The 27,627-nt window shown below is 39.0% G+C and overlaps 1 protein-coding gene across 1 annotated transcript in view; it reads left to right on the forward strand.

Annotated features, from left to right (window-relative positions):
• The first annotated feature begins 5,775 nt into the window (after positions 1 to 5,775).
• The window catches only part of LOC140849575 (UDP-glucuronosyltransferase 3A1-like), a 47,641-nt gene continuing 25,789 nt past the window's right edge, over positions 5,776 to 27,627 (forward strand). The window contains exons 1-2 of the mRNA XM_073237144.1: positions 5,776 to 6,016; positions 8,282 to 8,383. Coding sequence (XP_073093245.1) covers positions 5,923 to 6,016; positions 8,282 to 8,383 — 196 coding nt within the window. The 5' untranslated portion in view covers positions 5,776 to 5,922. The remainder of the gene's footprint in view (positions 6,017 to 8,281; positions 8,384 to 27,627) is intronic.

Below are 27,627 nucleotides of genomic sequence, written 5' to 3' on the forward strand. Positions count from 1 at the left end.
AGACATTGACGCAAACATATATGGACATTTAATATATGATAAAGGAACCATGGACATACAATGGGGAAATGACAGCCTCTTCAGCAGCTGGTGTTGGCAAAACTGGGGAGCTACATGTAAGAGAATGAAACTGGATCATTGTCTAAACCCATACATAAAAGTAAATTCGAAATGAAACTAAGACCTGAATGTAAGTCATGAAAACATAAAACTAGTAGAAAAAAACATAGGCAAAAATCTCTTGGACATAAACATGAGCGACTTCTTCATGAACATATCTCCCTGGGCAAGGGAATCAAAAGCAAAAATGAACAAGTGGAACTATATCAAGCTGAAAAACTTCTGTACACAAAGGACACCATCAACAGAACAAAAAGGCATCCTATAGTATGGGAGAACATATTCATAAATGACATACCCAATTAAGGATTGACATCTGAAATATATAAAGAGCTCACATTCCTCAACAAACAAAAAGCAAATAATTCAATTAAAAAAGGGCAGAGAAGCTGAACAGACACTTCTCCAAAGAAGAAACACAGATGGCCAACAGGAACATGAAAAGATGCTCCACATCGCTAATCCTCAGAGAAATGCAAATTAAAACCACAATGAGATATCATCTCACACCAGTAAGGATTGCCATCATCCAAAAGACAAACAACAACAAATGTTTGCGAGGTTGTGGAGGAAGGGGAACGCTCCTACACTGCTGGTGGGAATGTAAATTAGTTCAGCCATTGTGGAAATCAGTATGGAGGTTCCTCAAAAAGCTCAAAATAGAAATACCATTTGACCCAGGAACTCCACTTCCAGGAATTCACCCTAAGAATGCAGCAGTCCAGTTTGAAATAGACATATGTACCCTTATGTTTATCACAGCACTATTTACAATAGCCAAGATATGGAAGCAACCTAAGTGTCCATCAGTAGATGAATGGATAAAGAAGATGTGGCACATACACACAATGGAATTTTATTCAGTCATAAGAAGAAAACAAATCCTACCATTTGCAACAACATGGATTGAGCTAGAGGGTATTATGCTCAGTGAAATAAGCCAGGCAGAGAAAGAAAAGTACCAAACGATTCCACCTATATGTAGAGTGTAAGAATAAAAAAAAACTGAAGGAACAAAACAGCAGCAGAAACACAGAACCAAAGAATGGACTAAGAGTTACCAAAGGGAAAGGGACTGGGAAGGAGGGCTGGGGAGGGAAAGATATGGGTGTGGAGGGGGGGAAGAAAGGGGGCATAATGATTAGCATGTATAATGTGGGGATGTGGGGCGGGGGGCACCTGGAGGGCTGTGCAACACAGAGAAGACAAGTAGTGGTTCTACAGCATCTTACTGTGCTGATGGACAATGACTGTAATGGGATTTGTGAGGGGGGGACGTGGTGATGGGGGGAGTCTAGTAAACATAATGTTCCTCATGTAATTGTAGATTGATGATACTGAAATAAAAAATAAAAAATAAAAAAAATCCTTTGCTGGCTCCCATTGCAGGGAATATAATTTCTTTGTGATTTATCTCCAGTCAACTCAGTAGGCACAACTTCAGCTATCCTCCCCTTGTCCGTTTTCCACATATGCTATACCTGTTAAAGAGAAGTTAGGCTGACACTTGTTAAACCTGGCAAAGAAAACTACGAGACTATTGCAACAAGGAAGAGTGTATCATCATAGGGAAGAGAAACTGACCTCAACCCAGGGTGCAGCAAGGACAGCTGGGGACAGCAGCCAACAAGCAGAGTGAGGAGTTGTTAAAGACAAAAGATTCAGTGATACTTGTTAGAGATGGTAAGGAGGACTTGATTCAAGGGGAACATATGATGGGTCTATACACCACTGCAGTAGGATCTTGCAGCAGGGGAAAGAGAGACTGAATACAATTCGATCTGAATACAATAAGAAGTGGGAATTACAGCCAAGGAGCTGAGTGGGAGTCAGTGGATGGAAAATCATGAGGAAGCACCAGGAATAACGGGGACTTCTGGCTTAACGTATCTAATAGGATTCTTGCTAAGAGGCAAGTCAGGGTAATGAGACTTACTGGGGAATAATAGAAGATGAGGAACCTAAATAGATATTGAAGCTGATCAGATATGGAGAACAGGGTCTGGGTAAACTGACTTAGTGGCATTCTTGCTAAACTGAGAATCCAGGGATGAACATGGAAGTCCAAAAGTCAGGGCCTACTTGAAAAGAGAGCTCCCAGGAGCCTCATTAGAGCTTGGCCAAAGAGACCCCAACTTTGTCAGGGGTCAGTGCACAGAGAATTAGTAAGAGGAACTTGATTCGATTTCAAAGGTAAGGGGTTTCTTATCAAAGGAAGACCAGAGTGATTAGAGAACAAGGCTAGAGGGACTTCCCATAAACTAGCTTAGCAGGATCTTTGCTAAAATTGGGCTCAGCAGGCTAAGGGCAAGGCAGAAGCGAAGTTGAGGTCTAGTACAGAAGAGGGCTCAGAGGAGCCTGCCTAGAAGGAGGGCGTCTTTGCCACCCCCACCCCAACATGCTGTGCTATGCTGTTTGTATCTCCATGTCTTTGGCCATTACATGTCCTCTCTCAGAAATGATATTACGCTCTTGTTGGAATTAAAAAGCCTCTTCCTCTTGTTCTTCAACACCCAGAGTCATGACTTCACATCAGTATGGCTGGACCTGACCACCACACTCTCAGCAGAGGTCATTTCCTCCTCTTCTGAAGCATTTTTGTTACTATATTTAAATTATTCGTTAACATATCTTTCTCTCTATTTAGAAACCATAAGATCCCAAAATCAAGAACTGAATTACAGCACCTGGAACAAAATGTACTGGGACAACTGGATAATCCTTTAGAATTCAGTCCACACTTCACACCACATCCAAAGTAAACTCCAAATACATCAGACATTTAATATAAAATATGACAACATAGCGGTTCAAAAAAGGTAAATTTTTATATAACCTGTGTGTATGGAAACGCTTTCTAAATATGAGCAAAAAGTCCTGATTGAACAAAAACTTAACTAATTTAACAATATCAGAAAATCTTTTCCATGACTAAATCATTGTTAGGTGGGGTCAAATACCAATTAACAAGTGGGAGGAAAAATTTTATAACACACATCCAGCATAAAGGACTACTACTCCTAATATTTTAAAAAATCTATTAAAATTGAGGAATGAAGCTATGGACATGCACACACAGGAAGAGCAGGCAGCTATAAGATGCGATGAGTAAGACAACTACAAACTAATCTTTAGTGAATTCTGATATTACTAAGTAAATAGAGCAAAGTACATAGCGTGCTGACTTTTAAGAAAAGAGAAGGGGAAAAGAATAAAAATACATGTGTATCTTCATTTCTTTGCCAAAAAAAAAAAACATAGGGAGAGAGTGGGGGAAAATGAGACAGACTCTTCACAAGGTTGTTGTTCGAAAAGCATGGAAGTTCAGGAAAGTTGGTGATAGGTCTGTGGATTTATATTTTTACATAGGTCAGGTTTTGAAAGCATGTCAGTGTTTTATATAACAAATTTATACCTCAACTTAAAAAATGGAGGGAAAACATAAAATGGAATACAAACAAATGGATTTAAAACATTTTTTTAAAGGTGTACCATAATCCCTATGTAGCAAAAATTAAATAAAGAAATGAAACAATTCCATTTTGTACACAGTGCACTCTTTGTACTGTCAATCCAAAGAAAAAAAGAAATGCAAAAAATCTTGTATTCTCTTGAGCAGGTTTCTTTTTCACAGTTGGTGGATCAGTATACAAGAACCTTCTTTCAGTGCATGGTATGATTGAGCAAGTGAGTAAAAATACCAAAGATGCTGAGAGTTAGATTCTTAATTTGGAAAATGGGTTTACAAATGTGGAAATGGGAAAGTTAGCAACAGCTCTGTGGTGTTGTACTAGAATTCATTCATATCAGTATGAATTCATTATTTGTTATAAACTAAATATAAACATAGCTCTGAGGAGAGATACAGGTATGTGATATTTATACCCATGTCTGCATCTGTACTTTCGTGAATGTCCATCGAAAAGGGATTATAAACAGTGGCACTTCATTAGCAATGAACATTTCCCCCAATGACATCCAGGTTTCCAAACATTCCCTACTAAAGGGTTCCTTAAGATATGGATGCTTTTAAGACAGGGACAAAGAAAAGTACAAGATGAGTCTGGAAATCATGTGCAAGAAATAAAGGAAAAGTTCCAAAATGATGGGAGCGGGGCAAGCCACAGGACCAAGCCAGTAAATAATGGTAGTGAGAGATTATATCCCATTGAATAAATATGGTTCCAGGTGGAAAAACTGATAACAAATAAATAGAAATACATAAGTAGGAAAGGAAATAGATAGGTTAGCAATTAAACAGAATCCACATGAGATACAAACGAGGAAAATGGAGTTAAAAATTCATTAATCTGCCACCATGGCAATAATCATTGATTCAGGAAGAAATGTAAAAGATGATAATATGAGTAGAATTTGATGAGGAACAGAATATTTACGTTTTGAAAATGTCTCCCTACAACTTGTTTCTTCACTAGAGTATAAAAACTAGTAACTTTACAATTGAGAGTCTTGGTAGACACCACTTTACACAAGAGATCAAAGTTATCTTCACTGATAACGGGGGCATCTGGCATCATGTGCTTCCTGTCTGAGATGGAGCCAAAGTCAGCTTTGCATTTTTCCTGAAAAAAACCTTAAACTGAAGTATAATAAGAAAACATCAGACAAACCCAAATCGAAAGCCATTTTACAAAATTAATGGTTTGTGCTCTTTAAAATGCCAATGACATGAAAGAAAATGAAGTCTGAGAAGCCAATCCTTACTAAAGGAGATGTAATAGACATGATACTTAACATAATGTGTGATCCTGGATTTGCTCCTGCACCAGAACATTCATATTACTATGTAGGGCATTGGGAGAATGGGTGGAATTTGATAAGGTGTGCAGATAAGGTGATGTGATTACGTTAATGCTTAATGGCACCTTTGTGATGCACAGATGATTTTTTTCACTGGGAAGTAAAATATTTGAAGATTTTAATCGTCAACATGTATATATGTAGTCATGTGATGACATGAGTATAGCACAAACATAGATGGATGTACGTACAGGAAAAAATGGAATAAGATTGGGAGAATTTAAAAAACTTTCTGATGAACACTTTCAAGCACTTACAGAAGTAGAACGTGGTGCTCAACACCCTTCCGATTTTATGATGCTCATGCAGAATTATAGGTGCAGCTTTGCAAATTCAGTTCTCCAGGTAAACACCTGGACTTCAACAGGTGGTTAATACTTAATACTAAGCACCTATATCACCTTTCATGAATAAGTTTCTTTCAAAGAAACTGAGCAGTAAGTGTAGGTCATTTTTCTTTTGGGAGTGAGTCTTCTCCTGGGACCTTGAACACTACAAGAGATTTTAAGCAGGTATATGGGGAATCGGGAATGGGAAGGCTGTTTGAGATGATTAGAGCTGTCAGAAAGGTGATGGGGTCCCATAACTTCGTGTCGGATCCCTGAAGGGACATGGTTCCCAGTCACTTGGAGGTGACCTTTTTTTGACGTGATTTCCTAAGTTCTCTACCCACCACTCCTGGCTCACAGTATTGTCAAAGAGGAAAGTGTAGTGATTACAAGGACACGGACGGGTTAAGGATCAGCTCACCAAGTTCTTCCCACTGCCCTTGGTAGGGGAGGTGAGGACAGAATTTCCAAAGGAGCACACATCCAGGGAGGAGGGGCAGAGGGAGAGAGAAGATAAAGATAGGCGGGATCAACTTCCAGCGCCAAACCTTGCCTGGCTGGGCGCGCGTGTCCGCCTGGGCTCAGGAACTTTGAGGGGCTCAGGGTGCGGGGCGCGCAGCCCGGGACTGGGCTCCAGCTGCGCGAGGCGAACATGGCGCGGCCGCGGGCGCTGTTTCTCCTGGGCTTCCTCGTGCCCGCGCTCCTGCTCCCGGAGGCCGCCAAAATCCTGACCGTGTCCTCACTGGGTGAGTGCCCTGCCAAGTATCCCGAGACAGGCGCATCCCGGGCACCGGTGCCAGAGCTCCGGCCAGCAGCCCTTGCACAGCGCGCCAGCGCCTGCGGTTTCCCAGACCGGGCTTGTGTCCCAGGCTGGAGGAGGGAGAGGCGGCGGGGTCTGTGGCGCCGGGAGGGGGCTCCACCTACAGGAGAAGTGAGTTCTGGAGAATCACTGGTTTCCTGTGCACTCCTAAAAATCTGTCTGTACGTGCGTCCCATTGTGCGCATCTGGGGCCAGTAGTTGTGATCCAGGGCTCAGCTGGAGACCGCGGGCCGCCTGCTCCAGGGCACTGGAGGCTCACCCCTAACTTTAGCAGGGCGCAGTGGGTGCCAGCAGCAAGTGCGAGGCGGAGTCCATTTCAGGCCCTTGGAGGCCGAGAACGGGTGCTCCTGGGGCAGTGGTGCAAATTGGGATGCTTCATAAATAGGAAACCTGGGGATCCCAGGCAAAGGAGGGGACCTGGGGCAAGGGAGTCCTTGGGCTGGGGGTCTCTCTCTCACCTGTCCTGCTAGAAGTTTTGACAGTGAAGCAGTTAATTCTGCATAATGTGGACGTAGTTTCACTTCCTTTCCTTTTGCCCAAAAGGGGACACATGATGAACCCGAAATCTTAATCAGGATAAGGAGTCAGTATAGGATGGAGTTTCCCCAAGATTTATTCAACCCATCCTTAAGCCTTCTGGGTTCCCTCATTCAACCCATCCTGAAGCCTTCTGGGTCCCCTCAGTCCTTGCATTTCCTGAGAGGGAACCTGAGGTTAGGGAAATGAGGTGCCCTGTGCAAGAGCCCCGTGCATCTCCCGAAAGGCACCCGGGCAATTTACCCAGGATTTCTTAGTCAAAACCATCCTCTTCCACAGATTCCACTCTGTCACTCGTTACAGTGGGGATTTCTTAAAATCAGCACTTAAAAATCCTTTGCCACATTTTTAAGCCTTTTTTCTTTTCTTCAAATTTTATGATAGAGACAATGGAGAACAGAACCGTCTACCCCTCTGAAAAGTACCTGCTCCCCTGCCTCCGACTCTGCAGAGAGTTGATGGCGCTTTGGGAGGTGCTAGAAGCCTGGTCTCTGCCCCTTAAGGGCTCTGGCTCACCGAGACCCACATGACTGGCCGTGTCTGTAGGGACCCCTTCCACCTGCACCCATTTCCTCCACAACTTATATGTGAGCAAGAGCAGGCGGCAGGCCGAGCGGTAAGGGAGTTGAGATTTTTGTCAGTGCTGTTCCCTCAGGCAACACAAGTGTGATAGAAGTAGAGTAATTGCCAGACATGCACCCTATCTCTGTAGTGCTATCCTCCTCTCTGCTGACCCAGTCACGTGGGCCATCCTCTCCCAAACACCCTCCACTTCCCATCTTCGGCAAAATCTATGCCTTCTCTCTGGTCTGGATTTTCCTGCTGCTGAGACCCATAGATTCAAGAGAGACGGCCCAGGATGGATGGCACAGAGTTTTAGGCAGACGTGGCATGATGGGTCTTGGACCTGTCTGGAGGATTCAGCTTCTCTTTCCTTAGACTCCAAGAGTGGTCCCCCTTTGGGGGATGCTCCAGTGTCCCACGCACATAGAATCCTGCAGACCGGGCCCTTGGACCCCACAGTCATCCTGAATGTCTTAATTGATGTGCAAAATAGAGGCCCCAACTGGCTCTAAGTGGTGGCTCCACATGCTTTCCCTACAACAGCTGTTTCTTTTTCTCAAATTCAAGCCCCCATATTTCTGACTCCTACACTATAATAAATTTCCAAAGAGGAGCATCCCAGAAAAAGCTCTGGTTGATTGTCTGTTTGGACCCTTCGTATCCACATGCACATCACTGTGCCACAGTGACCACCAGCGCTCTCATTTCTTTAGAACGTGGTGTCTCCATGAGCCCGGCTCACATGCAGCTTGTGCCTCAGGGTCAGGAACTCACGAAACCTAAGCCCAGAGAAGCTCCTCACACTGACGGAGAGACAGAGTCAAGGGAGACCAAAAGGGTGTCTCTGTCAGTAAAGGAGATGCAGTGTCCTCTTGTGGAGGACCGGCAGAGGCCAAGGTTGCGGGCAGACAGGGGCAGGCATGTGGGCTTAGGTTATGCAGAGTGAGAAAGAGGGACTGAAGAAACTCATCTTCCTTTCTTCCCTATCAATTTTCTGTTGTCTTACCCAGATGTCCCTCCTGCCACCTCACAGCACTTTCAGACCCTCTATTCTCATCTTTACAAAAGTGAAACTGTGTATTGTTCCTAGGTGGAAGCCATTATCTGCTGTTTGATCGGGTGTCTCAGATCCTTCAAGATCATGGCCATAATGTCACCATGCTTCATTTTGGAAGACAGCTTATGATCCAAAGTATGATTTTTATAATTGTTGAATTCTCCTATACCAAAGAAACACAATGCCTTATTTATATTATGCTTAGCACAAAATCTTTTTGAATCGAGTTACTGAAGAAATGAAAAAATGTGCGTGTGTAAGTGTGTGATTATGTTAAATCCTGGATATGTTATAATCTTCAGTAGACTTGTCCTCCACATGCCGTATTACCCTATCTTACCTTTATCTGGGTAATCGCATTTTAGGCCAGCCTCTTTACATTATTATTGATCGTTTTGATATTTGCTAGTCTGTGTTGTGGTTTAAATTTGTACTGAACAGAAGTATTCAGCCGTATTTTAGGCTTCTATTATGTAATTACAGCTGCTCCTCCTTTATCATAGGTTACTTTCTACTCATGTTATGAGACCTGAAATTTAAGAAAGCTTCCTCAGGTTGTCAAAAGTTCTTGGGTCACTGAATCCAACGAATTTTAGTTCCAAAGAAGTTTATCAGTCTAGGACACAGAGGCCCAGAAAACTGAAGTGATTTGTTCAGGTTCACGTGGCAGGTTAACAGTAGAGTTGGGTGTATCTGGGACTTTAAACTCTGGGTTTCTTATTCAGACTAGCTGGAGCTATGATTCTTTAAAATATTCCAAAATTAATCAAATGTGATGAAAAATAGTCTGAACAATTATAGAATTCTGAAAATGAACTTCAGGTTTTGTCATTGTTCAGAATGTTTTACAATAGTTTTGATCACCTTCTAGATTGGGTCCCGTATTGTTCACTGAATATCTTTCTATACATACCACTGTGTATCTGCCTTGACTGTCAGTCAGGGTAGTTGAAGCACATGATCATTTCATTTCAGTGGGTTCTTTGGCTTTGAGGAACTATCGACAGCTTTTGTCTTTCTACCTATTCTATAGAATCCAAAACAATTCACCGGATTCACGGTCCCCTTAGGTTTATCCTTGGGCCCAAGTTTTAATAGTCCATGTTTTAATGTTCTTTCAATATTCACCTACCAATGGAAATAATTGAGGTTTTGAATGGAATATTAGTTTTTCTTTTATGGAGTGGACTTGCACAGAGTTCTGACTAGACAATTCTTATCTCCTTCAGCCAGTTAAGTCAGCTTTCTTTGGGTGCATAGTTAGGACAGAAGATCAGCAGCTAATAAGGAGGTTCTGTCTTGGAATTCAGGCTTTGGATTGGACTCCTGGGCTCCTCCCTTTTCCTATCAAGTGGTGCTCACTGGGCCTTGGGAGGGAAACATACAGTGTTTTAGTCTGTTGTCATCAGGTGAGGTCAGCTTCTTACTGTTTGGGACTTATAGAGCTTAGTAAGATACCACCACCTTTCCCTCTGAATTTTCCAACCAATTGAGAGAAAGTTATAGGGGTCAGACTGATGATGAGCAAAATGTCACCTTCATCAAGCTGATTGGGGATCTTATATTTATGCTTTATTATATGTCAAGGCTGAGCAGCGGCTTGGAAAGAGGCCCTGTATACCATGTGGGTATTGTTTTACCTCATCATTTATGGTGGCCATTCCAAGACCTGGGTGATATCCTCACATGTATGTGTAGAACTGTTCCCAGGAAGATCCAAACTCCAGAGCTTTTGCCTATGCAGATGTCTTTGGTGTTCTGGAATTCTGCCTTTGGAGTTCGAGCTTCTATGACCTCCCCAAAACCTGAACTCAGTCTCCTGCACTTGGGAAGACGGCCAGGCCAGATTTGGACACCTGCGCCATGAGCCGTGTCCTGGAGATTTTCCCAACCAGCCATCAATGTCATGAACAGCCTGGTTTCCACCATTTTTTTTCTTTTTTAGATAATTATTTTTTGTTGAAGGGTAGTTGACACACAGTATTACATTAGTTTCAGGTGTACAACACAGTGATTCAACATTTATATACACGATAATTCTAGCTACCAGCTACCACCATACAAAGTTATTACAATATTTTGACTATATTCCTTATGCTATACATTACATCCCATCCCGGTTACTTATTTATTTTACATTTGGAAGTCTGTACTTTTTTTTTTTTTGACAGAGCATCTCTCATATTTATTGATCTAATGGTTGTTAATAACAATAAAATTCTGTATAGGGGAGTCAATGCTCAATGCACAATCATTAATCCACCCCAACCCTGATTTTCATCAATCTCCAATCTTCCGAAGCATAACAAACAAGTTCTTACATGGAGAACAAGTTCTTACATAGTGAATAAGTTACATGGTGAACAGTACAAGGGCATTCATCACAGAAACTTTCGGTTTTGATCATGCATTATAAACTATAAATAATCAGGTCAAATATGAATATTTGTTTGATTTTTATACTTGATTTATATGTGGATACCACATTTCTCTCTTTATTATTATTATTTTTAATAAAATGCTGAAGTGGTAGGTAGATGCAAGATAAAGGTAGAAAACATAGTTTAGTGTTGTAAGAGAGCAAATGTAGATGATCAGGTGTGTGCCCGTAGACTATGTGTTAATCCAAGCCAGACAAGGGCAACAAAACATCCACGGATGCAGAAGATTTCTCTCAGTACAGGGGGGGTGAGGTTTAGGCCTCACCTCTGTTGATCCCCAATTTCTCACCTGATGGCCCTCCTGCGACTGTGCCTGTCCTAGGTTGTTCCTCCCTTGAGGAATCTTACCCGTCTCTGGCTAACCAGTTATCTTCCAGGGCCATACAGGGAAATGTAATGTTGGTAAGTGAGAGAGAAGCCTTATTGTTTGAAAAGGTTAGCTTTTTTCTTCTTTGCATATTTACGCCCTGCGGTTTCCATGCCCAGCATCTGTCTTGAGGTATCTTTACCACTTGGAGGAATTATGATACTCGGTAAATTCGATATGAGGCACGAATTCTATTTAAGGGTTGTAATTAGAAAGGAAGAAGAAAAGCTATAGAAGTAGCAGGCGGAAGAAAACATGGGAAGATTGATTATTTCTTTGACATATCTTCTTGTAGAGTAACTTCAGCATGTATAGGTTTTAAACTACTAATTAAATGGTGCACACACATTAACATAATAGGAGTACAGTTACATAACCAAAGCAGACCTATAATTACCAGCCATCTCCAGTGAAACCAAGAAAAACAGTTAGGCACCTTAGGCATTTGTGAAAACTTATCTATGATATGGTGGATATTGTCCAACTGAACTTGAACAGTCTGAGAGAAATGAGACAAATTAAAACAACCCATTCCTGAGGACTGTTCATATCCCATATGTTCTTTTAACAGTAGATAGTCTGTAGTTGTAAGATATTGGAGCACTACAACTTGCACTTCTCCTAATTCTTGGTTGAGTTCCAACAGTATAGATCCAGTCAAATTTGTTGTTTTACTGTATGCACAGGCCAGCTTAGATATCTCCCTCTTCATTCCCATGGCAAGTCCAGGAACTGGTGGGATGAATGCAGCTACAGCTGTAGCAGCACCTGAATCTTTGTTGGGGTTTTTGATGATCATCTGCTGGTATGAATCTTCCAGAGAGTGCTAATGTTGGAAGTTCTTCTTCATATTGTATCTTAGTTCATTTTCTGGGTAGCCAAATTAGGCTTTGATCCTCTGTATAAACACAAACAGATCCTTTGCCTATACTTTTATATGCCCTTTATACCATTGTGTAGGACTCATTGGAGGTCACCACACAGGAACTGCTTTTTTTTTTAAGAGAAAGGAATATTATCAGAAAAATGTACCTCCATAGCCGATCATCTGACACCCTTTAAGTGGTCGAAATTAAGGATATTTAAAGCATGTATTAGTCGTTGATTTACAGTTAGTTTTATCCTATCAGGGAGTAATCCCCCTTTTCTTTCTTTTTTTTTTTTTCGTTGTCATTAATCTTCACTTACATGATGAATATCGTTTCCTAGGCTCTCCTCTATACCAGGTCCCCACTAAAAACCCCTTTAGTCACTGTCCATCAGCATAGCAGAATGTTGTAGAATCACTACTTGTCTTCTCTGTGTTGTACAGCCCTCCCCTTTCTCCCACCCCCATGCATGTTAATCTTAATACCCCCCTTCTTCTTCCCTTCCCCTTTTCCCTCCCTACCCACCCATCCTCCCCAGTCCCTTTCCCTTTGGTACCTGTTAATCCATTCTTGGGTTCTGTGATTCTGCTGCTGTTTTGTTCCTTCAGTTTTTCCTTTGTTCTTTTACTCCACAGATGAGTGAAAGCATTTGGTATTTCTCTTACACTGCTTGGCTTATTTCACTGAGCATAATACCCTCCAGCTCCATCCATTTTGCTGCAAATGGTAGGATTTGCCCTCTTCTTATGGCTGAGTAGTATTCCATTGTGTATATATACCACATCTTCTTTATCCATTCATATATCGATGGACATTTAGGTTGCTTCCAATTCTTGGCTATTGTAAATAGTGCTGCAATAAACATAGGGGTGCATCTATCTTTCTCAAACTTGATTGCTGCGTTCTTAGGGTAAATTCCTAGGAGCGGAATTCCTGGGTCAAATGGTAAGTCTGTTTTGAGCATTTTAATGAACCTCCATACTGCTTTCCACAGTGGTTGAACTAATTTACATTCCCACCAGCAGTGTAGGAGGATTCCCCTTTCTCCACAGCCTCACCACCATTTGTTGTTGTTTGTCTTTTGGATGGCAGCTATTCTTACTGGTGTGAGGTGATACCTCATTGTAGTTTTAATTTGCATTTCTCTGATAATTAGTGATGTGGAGCATCTTTTCATGTGTCTGTTGGCCATCTGTATTTCTTTTTTGGAGAACCGTCTGTTCAGTTCCTCTGCCCATTTTTTAATTGGGTTATTTGTTTTTTGTTTGTTGAGGCATGTGAGCTCTTTATATATTCTGGATGTCAAGCCTTTATCAGATCTGTCAGTTTCAAATATATTCTCCCATACTGTAGGGTTCCTTTTTGTTCTATTGATGGTGTCTTTTGCTGTACAGAAGCTTTTCAGCTTAATATAGTCCCACTTGTTCATTTTTGCTGTTGTTTTCCTTGCCTGGGGAGATATGTTCAAGAAGAGGTCACTCATGTTTATGTCTAAGAGGTTTTTGCCTATGTTTTTCTCCAATAGTTTAATGGTTTCATGACTTACATTCAGGTCTTTGATCCATTTTGAGTTTACCTTTGTATATGGGGTTAAACAATGGTCCAGTTTCATTCTCCTACATGTAGCTGTCCAGTTTTGCCAGCACCATCTGTTGAAGAGACTGTCATTTCGCCATTGTATGTCCATGGCTCCTTTATCAAATATTAATTGACCATATATGTCTGGGTTAATGTCTGGATTCTCTAGTCTGTTCCATTGGTGTGTGGCTCTGTTCTTGTGCCAGTACCAAATTGTCTTGATTACTATGGCTTTTGTAGTAGAGCTTGAAGTTGGGGAGTGAGATCCCCCCTACTTTATTCTTCTTTCTCAGGATTGCTTTGGCTATTCAGGGTCTTTGGTGTTTCCATATGAATTATTGAATTATTTGTTCCAGTTCATTGAAGAATGTTGCTGGTAGTTTCATAGGGATTGCATCAAGTCTGTATATTGCTTTGGGCAGGATGGCCATGTTGACGATATTGATTCTTCCTAGCCACAAGCATGGGATGAGTTTCCATTTGTTAGTTTCCCCTTTAATTTCTCTTAAGAGTGATTTGTGGTTTTCAGAGTATAAGTCTTTTACTACTTTGGTTACGTTTATTCCTAGGTATTTTTTTTTGATGCAATTGTGAATGGAGTTGTTTTCCTGATTTCTCTTTGTGTTTGTTTATTGTTAGTGTATAGGAAAGCCACAGATTTCTGTGTGTTAATTTTGTATCCTGCAACTTTGCTGTATTCCGATATCAGTGATAGTAGTTTTGGGGTGGAGTCTTTAGGGTTTTTTATGTACAGTACCATGTCATCTGCAAATAGTGACAGTTTAACTTCTTCTTTACCAATCTGGATTCCTTGTATTTTTTTGTTTTGTCTGATTGCCGTGACTAGGACCTCCAGTACTATGTTAAATAACAGTGGGGAGAGTGTGCATCCCTGTCTAGTTCCCGATCTCAGAGGAAAAGCTTTCAGCTTCTTGCTGTTCAATATAATGTTGGCTGTGGGTTTATCATAAATGGCCTTTATTATGTTGAGGTACTTGCCCTCTACTCCCATTTTGTTGAGAGTTTTTATCATGAATGGATGTTGAACTTTGTCAAAAGCTTTTTCAGCATCTATGGAGATGATCATGTGGTCTTTGTCTTTCTTTTTGTTGATGTGGTGGATGATGTTGATGGACTTTTGAATGTTGTGCGATCCTTGCATCCCTGGGATGAATCCCACTTGGTCATGGTGTATGATCCTTTTGATGTATTTTTGAATTCGGTTTGCTAATATTTTGTTGAGTATTTTTGCATCTAGGTTCATCAGGGATATTGGTCTGTAGTTTTCTTTTTTGGTGGGGTCTTTGCCTGGTTTGGTATTAGGGTGATGTTAGCTTCATAGAATGAGTTTGGGAGTATCCCCTCCTCTTCTATTTTTTGGAAAACCTTAAGGAGAATGGGTATTATGTCTTCTATGTATGTCTGATAAAATTCTGAGGTGAATCCATCTGGACCTTGGGTTTTGTTCTTTGGTAGTTTTTTGATTACCACTTTAATTTCGTTGCTGGTAATTGGTCTGTTTAGATTATCTGTTTCTTTCTGGGTCAGTCGTGGAAGGTTGTATTTTTCTAGGAAGTTGTCCATTTCTCCTAGGTTTTCGAGCTTGTTAGCATATAGGTTTTCATAGTACTCTCTAATAATTGTTTGTATTTCTGTGGGGTCCGACGTGATTTTTCCTTTCTCATTTCTGATACTGTTGATTTGTGTTGAGTCTCTTCTCCTCTTAATAAGTCTGGCTAGAGGCTTATCTATTTTGTTTATTTTCTCAAAGAACCAGCTCTTGGTTTCTGTGATTTTTTTCTATTGTTTTATTCTTCTCAATTTTATTTATTTCTTCTCTGATCTTTATTATGTCCCTCCTTGTGCTGACCTTAGGCCTCATTTGTTCTTCTTTTTCCAATTTCGATAATTGTGACATTAGACCATTCATTTGGGATTGTTCTTCCTTTTTTAAATATGCCTAGATTGCTATATACTTTGCTCTTAAGACTGCTTTTGCTGTGTCTCACAGTAGTTGGTGCTTTGTGTTGTTGTTGTCATTTGTTTCCATATATTGCTGGATCTCCATTTTGATTCGGTCAATGACCCATTGATTATTTAGGAGCGTTTTATTAAGCCTCCATGTGTTTATGAGCCTTTTTGCTTTCTTTGTACAGTTTATTTCTAGTTTTATGCCTTTTTGGTCTGAAAAGTTGGTTGGTAGGATTTCAATCTTTTGGAATTTTCTGAGGCTCTTTTTGTGGCCTAGTATGTGGTCTATTCTGGAGAATGTTCCATGTGCACTTGAGAAGAATGTGTGTCCTGTTGCTTCTGGATGTAGAGTTCTGTAGATGTATATTAGGTTCATCTGTTCTAGTGTGTTGTTCAATGCCTCTGTCTCCTTACTTATCTTTTGTCTGGTGAATCTGTCCTTTGGAGTGAGTGGTGTGTTGAAGTCTCCTTGAATGAATGCATTGCATTATATTTCCTCCTTTAGTTCTGTTAGTATTTTTTTCAGATATGTTATTGTTCCTGTATTGGGTGCATTTATGTTTATAATGGTTATATCCTCTTGTTGGACTGAGCCCTTTGTCATTATGTAATGTCCTTCTTTATCTTTTGTTACTTTCTTTAATTTGAAGTCTGTTTTGTCTGATGCCAGAATTGGAACACCTGCTTTCTTCTCTCTGTTGTTTGCCTGAAATATCTTTTTCCATTCCTTGACTTTAAGTCTGTGCATGTCTTTGGGTTTGATATGAGTCTCTTGTAAGCAGCATATGGATGGATCTTGCTTTTTTATCCATTCTATTACTCTGTGTTTTTTGATTGGTGCATTCAGTCCATTTACATTTAGCGTGGTTATTGAAAGGTATGTATTTATTGCCATTGCAGGCTTTAAGTTTGTGGTTACCAAAGGTTCAGGGATAGCTTCTTTACTATCTTACTGTTTAACTTAACTCACTTGTTGAGCTATTATAAACATGGTCTGATTATTCTTTATTTCTCTCCCTTCTTATTCCTCCTCCTCCCTTCTTCATATGTTGGGTGTTTTGTTCTGTGCTCTTTTGCGAGTGCTCCCATCTAAAGCAGTCCCTGTAGGATGCCCTGTAGAGGTGGTTTGTGGGAGACAAATTCCCTCAACTTTTGCTTTTCTGGGAATTGTTTAATCCCTCCTTCATATTTAAATGATAATCGTGCTGGATACAGTAGTCTTAGTTTGAGGCCCTTCTGTTTCATTGCATTAAGTATATCATGCCATTCTCTTCTGGCCTGTAGGGTTTCTGTTGAGAAGTCTGATGATAGCCTGATGGGTTTTCCTTTGTAAGTAACCTTTTTTTTCTCTCTGACTGCCTTTAATACTTTGTCCTTGTCTTTGATCTTTGCCATTTTAATTATTATGTGTCTTGGTGTTGTCCTCCTTGTATCCCTTGTCATGGGAGTTTTGTGTACCTCTGTGGTCTGAAAAGCCATTTCTTTCCCTAGTTTGGGGAAGTTTTCAGCAATTATTTCTTCAAAGACACTTTCTATCCCTTTTTCTCTCTCTTCTTCTTCTGGTACCTCTATAATGCGGATATTGTTCTGTTTCGGTTGGTCACTCAGCTCTCTTAGAATTCTTTCATTCCTGGAGATCCTTTTATCTCTCTCTGCATCAGCTTCTCTGCATTCCTGTTCTCTGTTTTCTAGTCCATTAATGGTCTCTTGCATCTTGACATTCTGTTTTGAAGTCCTTCCAGAGCTTGTTTTATTTCTGTATTCTCCTTCCTTTGTTCTTGCATATTTCTCTGCAAGTCCATCAGCATGGTTATGACTTTTGTTTTGAATTCTTTTTCAGGAAGACTGGTTAAATCTATCTCCCCAGGTTCCTTCTCAGGGGAAGATGTAGCAGATGCCGTAGCTGTCTGGATCATATTTTTTTGCCTTTTCATGTTGATAGGTGCTATTGACTGTCAGCTGGGAGGGCCAAACTTTTCTCTTGCTACTGGCCTTTCTTTACTGGGACAACTGCGATCCCTAGTGGCTTGTGTTGGTGAAGTGCGTGTAGACTGGGTCTTTGTGTCTTGCCGGCCGGTATAAAGGAAGCGCCCTGGAGGGGTAATGGATGGGGGGCGCTGTTTGGCTGTTTACCCTCATGAGGGGTCTCAGAGCTGTTGCCCAGCGGGTTAGTGCGCCTGGTTTTCCCTGTAATATCCAGCCACTGGGCTGTGACCTGTGTTGTTTCCATCCAGCTGTTATGTCCCTGTCCCTTTAAGACTTTCAAAAAGCACTCGCTTTTCTTTGTCACAGGGGCATCAGCTTCAGAACCTGCTCAGAGTCTTGCTGCCCTGTTACCCTAGTTACCAGCCCTCCACGCATGCACTGTGTCTGCTCTCTGGTGCGGGTGGCTGGGACTGGATGTTTAGCAGTCCTGGGCTCCCTCTCCCTCCCTGGTCCGAGACCTCTCCTCCCACCGGAAGCTGGGTGGAGGCGTGCTCGGGTCCCGCCGGGCCAGGGCTTGTATCTTACCCCTTTCACCAGGCGCTGGGCTCTCCCACGTGTGGATGTAGTCTGGCTGTTGTCCTGTGTCTTCTGGTCTCTCTTTTCGGATTAGTTGTATTTGTTGTATTTTCAAAAATATATATGTTTTTGCGGCGAGATTCCCACTGTCCTACTCACGCCGCCATGTTGGCTCCACCTCTTCTGAAAAACATTTTACCATGTATTTACTATATATCTGATGTTTCAAAAAAACATTTTTTAAAAGTAGTTCATAGTAGGAAGGTCCTGTTGCTAGTTTGGGGCCACAGATTGAAATTCATTATCTTCATTATTTCAAGCATTGCGTTGAAGTAATAATGGCAATAACAAACTACACATATTTAAAATATGTAATTTGATGACTTTACTTTTATATATATATACGAAACCATCAACATAATCAAGATAACAAATGTATTTTCACCCCCAGAAGCTTTCTCATGTTCTTTGGCCATCTCCCTTCTGTGCTTTCCACCTTCCAATTCCTATTGTTAGTCAATCACTAGTATGTCATTATATCGAATGCATCTTCTAGATTTGATATTATTGGGATCATAATTGTGAACCGTTAGATTTTTGTTTATTTTATTCAGCATAAATATTTTGAGAAAAATTCATAGTGGGTGTATGAATACTTCATTTTCTTTCATTGCTAATAAAAGTGTTCTATTGTATGGATTACTAGAATGTGTTTATGTAGTTGGCTGTTGATGGATATTATGGTAGTTTACAGTTTTGAGCTACCATAAATAAACCTGCTGTGAATATTTTCATACATGTCTTTGTATGAACATGTATTGTCTTTTCTCTGGATGAATTTGCAGGAGTGCAGTAGCTGAACCATATGTTCAGTGTATGTTTAATTTTTTAGGAAATAGTCAAATTTCCAAAGTGGCTGTAACATTTTACATTCTAACCAGAAGTGAATGCAAGAACCAGCTCTACTACTTCCTTCAGAGCAGTTGGTAGAGTTGGTCTTTTTAATTTTAGCCATTCATGTGCAGATTGTTAGTTGTAATTCATTATGGTTTTTATTTACATTACATCATAACTGATTTCCTTCAAGCATTTTTCATGCACATGTGTGCAAAATTCCTCATTGATGAAGTGTTTGTCAGATTTGTAGCTGGCAAATTCCATTTTTAAATAGGGATATTTGTTTTCTTTTTATTGAGTTTTCAGAGTTCTTGATATATATTTTGGATATAACTATTTTATCAGATATAAGCTTTGCAAATATTCCTTATCAGTCCATGACTTATCTTTTCATTCTCTTAGCAGTATCTTTTGAAGAGCACAACTTTTAATTTTGATGAGCTCTAATTCCATACTCTTGTTACATTCATTAGTATGAATATATTATTTTTTGCTTGTTTTCTGAATATGTTGACTATCACTGATTGATTTTCAAATGTCAAAACTAACCTTATATTCTGGGAGAATAAGCTCCATTTGGTCAAGACATATTTTCTGTTAATTTATATTTAGATTCAGGTTGCTTAAATTTCAGTTTAAGACTTTACATATGTGTTCACGTAGAACACTATTCTGGGATTTTGTCTGAATGCTTCTTCTGTCATTGCTATCAGGGCAATGTTTGCCTCAGAGAGTGAATTGAGAAGTGTTCTGTCCTCAAGTTTCTGAGAGAGTTTGGGTAAAATTAGTATTAATTCTACCTAAATTGTTTTAGTCACTCTGTGATAAAAATGACCCCCCTCTTTAGTTAGGTTCTGGCATCAAATACACACCAAGAGGCTCTAAAAGGTTTATTAATATTATATTGGAGCATCCTGGGGGAGAATAAGGCAACTTCCTACCTGGTTCCAGAATATATTGAGAGTAGAGAAAGGAGAGTGGCTTGGGGTTTTTAAAGTGGTTAAGGGTTGGGGCTGGAATGAGGGTTCACTTCATATTTGATGACCATATTGTGCTATGTTTCATTTATTTCAATTTGAACTTGTTAAAGTTATTTTGACATTTTATGGGACCTGCTCCATAGGGCTGGTGAGAGAGTTGCAAATTTCACTGAAGGTCTTACTAAAAAAGGTCACCTTCATACATTTTGAGAAGTGATTAATGCCTTGGCATGATCAATAATTCCTGAAAATCTGAAGAGGACAAGGATAGTCTTGGAGAGGCTCCCCATGTATTGTATTTTTAGTATGTGTAGAAACGTGTGACCTTGATACAAATTTTGAGACTCTATACAAGAGATTCTGTGTTCTTTACCCAAATAGGAATTTATCTCAAAGTATATTCTGATTTTTCTCAAAATGTTCATGTCAAAGTACTTTCTAATTTTCCTATTGTTTCCTTCTTTAACCCATTGGTTACTTAATAGTATTTTCTACCCAAATTTTTGAGTTTTTAATTTCATATGGCATATATATGCTTAAGTTGTACAATGTGAAGAGTTGAAATGCATAAATATTGTGAAATGATTACCACAGAAGATTTGTTAACACTTCCATCCCTTCATGTAATTCCCATTTTTCTTTTGAGTGATAACAATCAAAATCTACCCTCTTAACAACTTTCAAATACATAATACTGCATTGTTAGCTATAGTCACCATGCTGTACATTAGATCCCCAGCATTTATTCATCTCATACCTGGACATTTGTACCCTTAGACCAACCAACATCTCCCCAGATGCCCCACCTTCAGTCCCTGGCAACATATATTCTAGTCTCTGTTTCTTTGAGTTCAGCTTTTTTAGATTCCACATATTAGTGAGAATATATAGTGTTTATGTTTCTCTAGCTCACTTATTTCATCTAGCATCATGCTCTTAAAGTCCATCTATGTTGTAACAAAATCAGGATTTCCTTCTTTTTTGTGTCTAATAACATTCCATTCTGTGTGTATATATATACCACATTTTCTTTATCCATTCATTTATCAGTGGATACTTAGGTTGTTTCCATATGTTGGCTATTGTGAATAATGATGAAAGAAACATGAGAGTGCAGATATCTCTTCAAGATAGTGGTTTCATTTCTTTTGGATATGTACCCAGAAGTGGGACTGTGGGTCATTTGGTAATATTATTTTTAATTCTTTGAGGAACCTCAGTATTGTATTCCGTAGTGGCTAAAGTCATTTACATTCCCCTCAAGGGTACACAGGACTTCCCTTTTCTCCAAATCCTTGCTGACACTTCTCAACTCTTGTCTTTTTGACAGTAGCCACTTGAACATATGTGAGGTGATTTTATGTGGTTTTGATTTGAATTTTCATGATGAGTAATGATGTTGAACATCTTTTATGCACTTTTTGGCCATTAGTGTGTGTTCTTTGGAGAAATGTCCGTTCATGTCCTCAGCTGAGTTTTACATCAACCACCTATCATACACTTTGCAAATATTTTCTCCCACCTGTAGCTTGCCTTTTCCTTTTGTTGATAATTTCTTACACTTTGGAGAAAACAGCTTTTTTGTTTCATATAGTCTCACTTGTTTACTTCTTCCTTTGCTCCTTGCACTTTTGATTCATATCCAAATATCCAAAAAACTGTTGCCAAGACTAATGTCAAGAAGATTTTTCCATACATTTTCCTCAAGGAGTTATAGTTTGGAGTTTTACATTTATGTAAAAGAGAGGTCTAATTTCATTCTTTGCATGTGAATATCTAATTTTGCTGATTCTATTATTGAAGAGACTGTCGTGTTCTCATTGAATATTTTTAGGTTCCCTGTCAAATATTAGTTGACAGTGTCTGTGTGGCTTCATTTCTATGCTGTCAGTTCTGTTCTGTTGATCTGCATGTCTGTTTTTAAGCCAGTACCATACCATTTTGATTACTATAGCTTTGTAATAAAGTGATGTCAGGAAGTATGATACCTTGAGCTTTGGTTTTCTTTCTCAGGGTCGTTTTGTCTATTTGGGTTCTTAAGTGGTTCTATATGAATTTTAGGATTGTTAAGGATTTAAAATGATGTTGGAATTTTGATAGGGATTTCACTGAATCTATAGATGGCATTGGGTAGTAGGCACATTTTTGTCATATTAATTAGTACAATCCATGAATACAGGGCATCTTTCCATTTCTGTCTCTTCTTTGATTGTTTTCAATTTTGCACTTTCAGTGTACAGGTCTTTCACTTCCTTGGATAAATTTGTTCCTAAGTATTTTGTTATTTTTTATTATACTATATTATATGTATTATTATTGTATGAGAGATTTTTCTTTGTTTTCTCAAGCATTTTATTGTTAGTGTACAGAAATGCAACTGATTTTTGTATGTTAACATTGTATCCTGCAATTTTACTGAATTAGTTTTTTTATTTTAACAGTTTTTGGTGGAGTCACTAAAATTTTATTGATATAGGACCATATAATCCTCAAACAGAGACAGTTTTGATTCCTCTAAATTTGAATACCTTTGATTTCTTCTTGCCTAATTGCTCTGCCTAGGACTTCTAGTGCTATGTTGAATAGTATTGGTGAGTGTGGATACCCTTGTGTTTTTCTTGATCTTGGTGGGAAAGCTTTCTAACTTTCTTCATTGATTATGCTGTTAGCTGTGGGTTTGTCATATATGCCTTTATTCTGTAGAGTTGTAAGTTCTCTCCCTAATGTGGGTCAGTGTGTTGGGGGCATGGTTTATGGTGAGATTGTGTCTCAGTTTTTCCTACCCATTTTGATGTGGGTTTCTTCTTGTTCAGCCAATATGAGAGAGTCACTCAGCTAGTTTCCAGATTCCTTTCAGAGGGAATTGTTACATATGTAGCTGTAGAGTCCATGTGTCCATGAAAGGAGGTGAGTCTAGGAGCCTCCCACATCACTATCTTGAAACAGAACTTAAAACTTCATTCTTTTACATGTGGATATGCAGTTCTCATTTGTTGAAAAGACTGCCCTTTCTCACTGAATGGCCTTAGCCCCTTGTCAAAAATAATTTCCAGGAGCTTTTTATTCCATTGGTCCATGTTTGTGTCTTTGCCAATACTGTAGTATATTAATTACTGTAGCTTTGTAGTAAGTTTTGAGATCAGAAGGTGTGAGTCCTTCAGCTCTGTTCTTTCTCAAGATTGGCTATTTGGGACACCTTGAGATTCCATATAAATTTTAGGATGGCTTTTTCTACTTCTGCAAAAGACATCATTAGGATTTTGATAGGGATTTCATTAAATCTATAGATCATTTTAGATAGTACTAATATGTTAACAATATTGAGTCTTCCAATTCATGACCATGAGATGTTTTTCCATTTACTTATTCCTTCTCTAATTTCCTTCAGCATTGTTGTGCAGTTTTCATTTTACAAGTTATTCACCTCTTTGGTTAAATTAAATCCTAATCATTTTATTCTTTTTGATGTGATTGTAATTGGAATTTATTTTGTAATTTCCTTTTCAGAGTGTTCATTTATAGTGTATAAAAATGCAGTTGGTTTTTATGTGTTGACATTTTAATCATGCTAATTTGCTAAATTTATTAGCTGTAACATTTTTTGTGTATGTGGAATCTTTAAGGTTTTCTACATAGAAAATCATGTGATCTGCTAATAGAAATAATTTTCTTTTCCTCCTTTTTTCTGCCCTACTCCCACTCCTTCCTTCTTTCCTTCCTTCCTTCCTTCCTTCCATCCTTCCTACCTTCCTTCCTTCCTTCCTTCCTTCCTTCCTTCCTTCCTTCCTTCCTTCCTTCCTTCCTTCCAATTACTGGAAAATTACTTGTAAAATTAAGTATACTGGTCTGTAGTTTTCTTTGTTTCTGTATTGAACAGAAATGGTGAAAATGAGCTTCACTGTCTTATTCCTGATCTTAACGAAAAACTTTTCAGTCTTTCTCTACTGAGTATCATGTTTGCTGTGTTCTTCATACATGGTTTTTATTATGAAGTAGTTTCCTCCTATTCCTAACGAGTGTTTTTCTTTTCTAATCATGAAAGGATGCTTAATTTTGTCAATGCTTTTTTGCAGCAGTTGATATGTCATATGGTTTTGTCCTTCATTCTGTGAATGTGATGTTTTAGATTGTATGATTTTATATATTGGGCAATCCTTGCCTTTTGGGAATATATCCCACTTCGATATGGTATATAATCCTCTGTATAGTCTTCTGAGTTTGGTTTGCTAATATTCTGTTGAGGACTTTTGCATCAATATTTATTAAGTATACTGGTCTGGATTTGATTTTGTAGTGTCCTTGTCTGGATTTGGTATCAGGGAAATGCTGGCCTCATAAAATAAGTTTGGAAGTGTTTCAAGCTATCCAACTTTTGAGAAGCCTTGTTATTAATTCTTCTTTAAATGTTGGTAGAATTTACCTGTGAAGCCACTGGGTCTGAGCCTTTTCTTTGTTGTGACATTTTTAAATACCAGTTGAATCTCCTTACCAGTTATAGGTCTATTCATATTTTCTCTTTCTTTGTGATTATTCTTAACTGGTATTGTGTTTCTATGAATTTTTCCATTTTATCTAGGTTATTCAATTTGTTGGTGTATAATTGTTCATGGTACTCTAATAATCCTTATTTCTGTAGAATTGGTAGCAATGACACCACTTTCATTTTTTGTATGTTAAAACCCTTTCCAAGGGTTTGAAGTTTTTTAAATTCTTGTTCTTCTTTTTATTTTTATTTATTTATTTTTGGTTACTTAAAGCTACCTCTGTGGTGAGGATCTACCTAAGGTGTGAATTTAGGTCTTTTTATGTTGTTTTCTTTTTTTTTGAGACTCTCCCTGGACATGAATGGGCACTTTCTAATAATCCTGGTATATGTAGGTGATTTTTAATGTACTAGCCTTTAATTGTTTTTCCCAAAGGGAAAAAGCGAGAAAAAGGTTGGGAATAAAAAGTCATTAACCTTTTAAATACACTAGAAATCCATTCAATTGCAACAGTTTGGGGTGGTTCAAAAACAATGGGTGCCTACCTGTTTGTCTGTACCTTTTTGATCAAAAGCAGCAAACAGCAATCAGAGCAAAGATACCTGACATTTGGAAGAAAAGTTCCTTTCTACCTATCCTGGCTCCTGAAACCTGTGTGCAAGCTGTTCTAGGAATATCTGTACAGCTGCCTGCCACAAGATTGAGTGGTGGAGGATGGTAGTTGCTACTGTGGTAGGAGGTGAAATTAACTGACATTATCTGAAATTATCTGTAATATATAGTGAAGGCATTCCCCTGTAAGTTGCAAGCCATTGTTTGAATGCAGAGTTACAAAAATAATTATTTTAGACATTCTACCCCTACAGTTGCAGTCTAGGTGGAAAGACAGGTTTCCAGTTCTTCCCACTCCACCATCTTCCCAGAATCTACCCAACTGCCGTTTTTTTTTTTTTTTTTTTTCACCTTTTCAAGCTGCTCTCCCAGGTTGGGGCTGCTGCTACATTTATTTGTTTGTTTGTTTGTTTTGTTTGTTTATTAGTTTTATTCATTCATTCATTCATTTATTTAATTTTTTATTAAGGTATGATTGATATACACTCTTATGAAGGTTTCACATGAAAAAACAATGTGGTTACTACATTTACCCATATTATCTAGTCCCCACACATATCCTAATGCAGTCACTGTCCATCAGTGCAGCAAGTTGCCAGAGATCCACTATGTCCCTTCTCTGTGATACACTGTTCTCTCCCTGATGCCCCACACCGTGTGTACTAAACATAATACCCCTCAATCCCCTTCTCCCTCCCTCCCCACCCGCCCTCCCACACCCCTCCCCTTTGGTAACCACTAGTTCATTCTTGGAGTCTCTGAGTCTGCTACCATTTTGTTCCTTCAGTTTTGCTTCATTGTTATACTCCACAAATGAGGGAAATCATTTGACATTTGTCTTTCTCTGCCTGTCTTATTTCACTGAGCATAATGTCCTCCAGCTCCATCCATATTGTTGCAAATGATAGGATTTGTTACTATGTTACGGCTGAATTGTATTCCATTGTATATATGTACCACATCTTCTTTATCCATTCATCTACAGATGGACAATTAGGTTGCCTCCATATCTTGGCTATTGCAAAAAGTGCTGTGATGAACATGGGGGTGCATATGTCTTTTTGAATCTGAGAAGTTGTATTCATTGGGTATATTCAAAGAAGTGGGATTCCAGGGTCAAATGGTATTTTTATTTTTAGTTTTTTGAGGAACCTCCATATTGCTTTCCACAATGTTTAAACTGCCTTACATTCCCAACAGCAGTATAGGTGGGTTCCGCTTTCTCTGCACCCTCGCCAACATTTGTTGTTCTTAGGCTTTTCGATGCTGGCCATTCTTACTGGTGTGAGGTGATATCTCATTGTGCTTTTAATTTGCACTAATTGATAATTAGTGATGTGGAGCATCTTTTCATGTGTCTGTTGGCCATCTGACTTTCTTCTTTGGAGAACTGTCTCTTCATAACCTCTGTCCATTTTTTTATTGGTTTATTTGGTTTTTGGGTGTTGAGGTGTGTAATTTATTTATATATTTTGGATGTTAACCCCTTGTCAGATACATCATTTACAAATATATTCTCCCATACTGTAGGAGGCCTTTTTGTTTTGTTGGTGATGTCCTTTGTTGTACAAGAACTTTTTAGTTTGATGTAGTCCCATGAGTTCATTTTTGCTTTTGTTTTCCTTTATCGAGGAGTTGGGTTCAGGAAGAAGTTGCTCATGCTTATATTCAGAAGATGTTTGCTTATGTTGTCTTCTAAGAGTTTTATGGTTTCATGACTTACATTCAAGTCTTTAATCCATTTCGAGTTTATTTTTGTGTATGGGGTTAAACAATAATCCAGTTTCATTCTCTTGCATGTAGCTGTCCAGTTTTGCCAACACCAGCTGTTGAAGAGGCTGTCATTTCCCCATTGTATGTCCATGGCTCCTTTATCATATATTAATTGACCATATATGTTTTGGTTTATGTCTGGGCTCTCTAGTCTGTTCCATTGGTCTATGGGTCTATTCTTGTGCCAGTACCAAATTGTCTTGATTACTGTGGCTTTGTAGTAGAGCTTGAAGTTGGGAGCATAATTCCCCCTGCTTTATTCTTCCTTCTCAGGATTGCTTTGGGTATTCGAGGTCTTTTGTGGCTCCATATGAATTTTAGGATGATTTTCTCTAGTTTGTTGAAGAATGCTGTTGGTATTTTGATAGGAATTCCATTGAATTTATAGATTGCTTTAGGCAGGATGGCCATTTTGACAATATAAATGCTTCCTATCCGTGAGCACAGGATGTGTTTCCATTTATTGGTATCTTCTTAAATTTCTCTCATGAGTGTCTTGTAGTTTTCAGAGTAGAGGTCTTTCACTTCCTTCGTTAGATTTATTCCTAGGTATTTTATTCTTTTTAATGAAATTGTGAATGGAATTGTTTTCATGATTTCTCTCTCTGCTAGTTGATTGTTAGTGTATAGGAAAGCAACAGATTTCTGTGTATTAATTTTGTATCCTGCAACTTTGCTGATTTCAGATATTAGATCTAGTAGTTTTGGAGTGGATTCTTTAGGGTTTTTTATGTACAATATCATGTCATCTGCAAACAGGGGCAGTTTAACTTCTTCCTTGCGTACCTGAATGCCTTTTATTTCTTTGTGTTTTCTGATTGCCATGGCTAGGACCTCCAGTACTATGTTGAATAGAAGTGGGGAGAGTGGGCATCCTTGTCTTGTTTCCGATCTTAAAGGAAAAG

This window comes from Manis javanica, chromosome 1 (genome assembly GCF_040802235.1).
Source record: "Manis javanica isolate MJ-LG chromosome 1, MJ_LKY, whole genome shotgun sequence".
Classification (NCBI taxonomy): Eukaryota; Metazoa; Chordata; class Mammalia; order Pholidota; family Manidae; genus Manis; species Manis javanica.